This window comes from Poecilia reticulata, linkage group LG21, assembly GCF_000633615.1.
Source record: "Poecilia reticulata strain Guanapo linkage group LG21, Guppy_female_1.0+MT, whole genome shotgun sequence".
In the NCBI taxonomy this organism is placed as follows: Eukaryota; Metazoa; Chordata; class Actinopteri; order Cyprinodontiformes; family Poeciliidae; genus Poecilia; species Poecilia reticulata.
In genome coordinates, this window is record NC_024351.1 from 19,311,273 (window position 1) to 19,315,791 (window position 4,519).

General features: G+C 41.8%; 1 protein-coding gene across 3 annotated transcripts in view; it reads left to right on the forward strand.

Moving 5' to 3' along the window:
* Positions 1-38: 38 nt before the first annotated feature.
* The window catches only part of tshr (thyroid stimulating hormone receptor), a 24,052-nt gene continuing 19,571 nt past the window's right edge, over positions 39-4,519 (forward strand). For 2 of the 3 annotated variants that reach the window (XM_008398226.1, XM_017302064.1), the window contains exon 1: positions 39-362. In XM_008398226.1, the coding sequence (XP_008396448.1) occupies positions 115-362 (248 nt within the window). In that variant the 5' untranslated portion in view covers positions 39-114. The remainder of the gene's footprint in view (positions 363-4,519) is intronic. The other variant, XM_008398227.1, reaches the window with a different exon arrangement.

Genomic DNA, 4,519 nt, shown 5'->3' on the forward strand with positions numbered 1-4,519 from the left:
ACCTTCTCAGCTCCTCCAGTCCGGGGCCCCTGCAAGACACGGCGAGCACTTAGGACTAATACACCAACCACAACAAAAAGGACATCACGCAACTTCCAGCAGGTAAAAACAAAAATGTTGCTGCGGACATTTGGGAGGCAGGCGACCTGCTCGGACATCGGCACTTCTTCCACCCGGCTGCGCCCCACCACGCAGGTGCTAACATGCGCGCTGCTGACCCTCATCACTCTCCCCATCAGCGGCACCGAGCTGCAGCCTTACTCCTGCCCGGTCAGGGGCAACTGCTCCGAGTGGAGAGCTCACACGATCTGCTGCAGTGACATTGATATTCTCCCGAGGTTCCCAGTAAGCACAGAAACACTGTAAGTAGTAGGCGTACTAAACGCATCTGCAAAAGCGATTCTGCTGTCTCTCTTTCTTTCTTTTTTCATGCATTTTGAATGTTAAAAGCGCTCTTAACCCTGAGGTAAGAAGAAAAAAAAAAAGAAAAAGAAAGAAAACCATTACGCTATAATATTCCTTCAAAGTGCGCCCACGGGGATTTTAAGGGCCGTCTTTTACTAAGTAGTTATTCTCTTTTCAGGTATTATTCTGTCCATTAGTGTTAAGGCGGATTCAGCTTTTCTAACCTGTTTTTCTACTTTGAAAATGTCTGAACACTTAAAAAAAAAAAGAACAATTTCAAGGTGAGTTCCGGCGTAATATGATGGCACTGAATAATTAACTTCAGCATTTCTCACGCAAACTGTAGGAAAACAGAGAAGCCAACTTTCCAATCAACACACGTTGTGTTGTTGTTTTTTTATTGCATAAGGCAGCCAGCATATTTTTTCCTAACCTACAGAAATTGACCAGATGGTATGGTGTGATTGTTGAAAGAGGAGGAAATCAGACGTCCAGTGTGTTGGTAACATTTTACAGTCTTCCATATGGGGATTTAATATATTGGGAAAAACGGCATGAATTAACAGCCAAACTGCTACTGACGCGAGTTGCCAGAGAGCTGTGAAAAATCCCAGTGCACCCCGATTCTCCTCCCTTTTCCAAAAGCAGAACTTCCAGTAACACCGAAACAGTAGTAAAATGAATATGAAAATTCATTTTCAAATCCCAGAAGCTTTGGGTCTTCTGGGATTTGCCTGTGCTAATTTTGGATATTTTTGCCCATTCTTCTCTGCAAAACAGCTGAAGCTCTGTCGGATTTGATGGCGAGTGTCAGTGAGCATCGGTTTTAAAGTCTTGCAACATCTTCTTGGTTCACTTAATTCAATTTATTTCAGTTTATTTATACGAGGCTGATTCACAACATCATCTCAAGGCACCTTACTAAAAAAGTCAATTATCAAACAATGCAGTCAAGTTTAGTTTATTACTCCATTTAATAAAAATGTGCTCCATTGAAGGAAACCCAGAGGACTGAATCGTATTGATTGTAGCATTCACTACAGCAATCCCTCACACTTAGCATGCATGTGGTGACAGTGGATAGGAAAAACTCCCCTTTTACAAGAAGAAACTTTTGACAGAACCTAAACCTGGGTCAGTGTGAACAGATGTCTGCCACGAGAAAACAGAGTGTACACACAAAAAGTGAAACAATAGCACTGATCAGATCAGATTTGTAGAGCGCAGATCTCTGCAGCTCCTCCAGAGTTACCACGTCCCTCTTGCGCAGCTCTCTGATACATGTTCAGACAGACAGCCATTACCAATCTTTTTAGAAACTCCTCCACAGCTTTATACCTGATCGGTCTGCCGTGTTCCCTGATCTCCCATTCTATCCCTTGCTATCCTCTTTCTTGTCTCTTAAAGGTCTTGCTAATTGTTGGAAATCTAAAAACAACTACAAAGCTTCCAAGTTGTTGCACAGATCCTTCTCTGGCTTATAATTCATTTGCATTGGACTCACTCAGTGCAGCCCTAGTTATAAAGAGGGTTCTCTGCTATGTTGTCATAATCTTCATTCCTGCCTTGTAGTGTCTCGCGGTATCCCTTCATCCCTTCCACAACCCTTTGCATTGTAGCCATCACATAAAATTATGCCCTGATCACTGCTTCAATTCACCGGCCCACATGCCTTGAGTGTCCACTTTAGTTTCCTCACATTCCTGCCCAAAGTTTACCCAGCAACCTCAGGAGAACAAAAGACACAAATCCATCCCTCAAGCACTATAAAACTCTCGGGTAAAAATATCTGCCAAATAAGCCTGAAATAGATCATGTATTGACTGGCATGTGCTAGGAAATTAAATGTTAGGAATTTATACTTTGTTGTATTCTTGCTGAGGAATAAATGACCCATCTGTCACATTGGCCGTTGAGACTTCCATCTGTTAAAATTACATAACTTTGTGAGATTAAGTAATACATTCATATACACCCAAGACATAGGGAATCAAAGAGAGTATGAAAAGTGTACAGGTGAAATAGAAAATTATCTAGCTCATAGCTAACATAGCTAGCAAGCTAGCTAACATTGCTCAAATAGTTCACAATTCCCTTGCAGAAAGTCCAACTTTCAAGACAACTTGTTAGCAACCAGTTAGCTAAGATTGGCAAAACAAACTATATTAATGAGGGAACAGTGACAGTACAAATTTTTTCTGTCTCAATGACAAGCGTGTTTGTTCTTGGAAGTCAGAATTTCAGGCAGATTTGGTTAGCTTGAATTGCTAATAAAATGTAACCTGGTCACTAGCATAACAGTTAGCAAATCTCACTGGTTTTCCGGCTTCTAATTAGAACTCAACTAAGGTGTGACATCATTAATGAGCTTCGACTTTCGAATCAATTTTACCTACATTGAGTCTGTAGGAAGGATATCTACGGTTAATGTAGGATCATTTCTATAATTGAATGGAATAGAAAAACTTTATCTTTCCTCTTACTGGTGACAGAAGTTCTTCTTTGAGAAGGGCTCCATCAGCAAGTATTCTGACATAGTTACACAGATCCCTTAACAAATCCAGAGGAGCAAGTGCATTGAACCACATGAAAGAAATGTCTAAAACTACTTCAGTAAACAGTTAAGAGGAAAAGCTGTACTCATTTTAAGGAGTTTAAAGTAGATATGATTTCTTGTAGATTTTTCCAGGCCAGTAATTATTACTGCCATTCATTGTAAAGATAAAAATATGAAAGACAAACTAATTACAGTCTTGGAAGCTGTGCAATACAATTACTAACATTTACCAGAAAGAGAAGGATCTGCTGCAGTCGATGGAATGTTTTTTGGCAGAAAAATTAGTAAAAGTAAAAGTATGTCTTTTAAGAACAAAATGTGAATACATGACAGATATCTGTCAGCTTATTTTTTTGTGGAGTGTACCCTCTACAGTTTGGAGTCCTTTGTGATTGTGCGTGCGTGTGTGTGCGTGTGTGTGTGTGTGTGTGTGTGTGTGTGTGTGTGTGTGTGTGTGTGTGTGTGTGTGTGTGTGTGTGTGTGTGTGTGTGTGTGTGTGTGTGTGTGTGTGTGTGTGTGTTGTGTGTGTGTGTGTGTGTGTGTGTGTGTGTGTGTGTGTGCGTGCGTGCCTGCATGCGTGCGTGCGTGTGTCTGTGTGTGCAAGTGCGTTTATGTGTGAAGGTTACTCCATGTGTCACTGGGAGTCAGAGATTTGGAAAGCAAAGCAAAGTACGCTGAGGGCGGCGTAGCGTGACACCCTTCTGCGTCTGGACGAGGCATTCAGATATAATATTTACCTCTTACAGCACGTTTCTTAAACACCCCGAGAATACCATTTGAGAATAATTTAGTGAGGGAAAAAAGTCTCCATGAAAAAATGTTGGATAGTAGAGGTGTGCCGATCGATCGGCCACCGATCATAATCGGCCGATTTCCGTGAAAAAGTGTATGATTGGTGATCGCCGATCACGGTCTCTTGTTGCCGATCACACAAACCAATCACCTGCATCTCATTTCGCAGCCTGCCTGTGCAGCTGGTCTCTTCTTTCCTTCACACTGCGCAAACGCGCAGCAACAAATCCTAAACAATGTGGAACTATAACGCACTGAGTGACTGGGGAAGTTTGCGTGTTGCGGCGGAAAATTGAAGCAAGTGGGGTGAAGCAAATGCAACGAATCTAATGTGACATAAAAACAATGCCATACTTGACGGAGTTTGGCTACATCGAGGCTCACTGCAGTAAAAAAGACATATAGAAGATCAGATAGCAGGTAAAGCAGTGCGCAGCTACAAACACTCACCCGAATTAGCATGATGGTCAGAAAGCTAAACAAATAACTTGCAAAATTATTTAAGTCTTCGAGCTGCGATGTAAGACGCTGGTTCTGTTCTCGCTTCTGAACCGCTGCTCCACGCTACAGGTAGTAATATTTCACAGACGGAGCGCCGCTTCTGCTCCACCTGGTAGTGACTCTCACACCGAACCTCTGCTTAAAGCTGCAGCATCTAACCTAAAGAAATACATTTTACATACGTATTAAAACTTTCGCTGTCCTAACATGAGACAGGTAATCTCAGAAAAAATAATCGATCTCCTCTCTGTTCTGCATAATTAC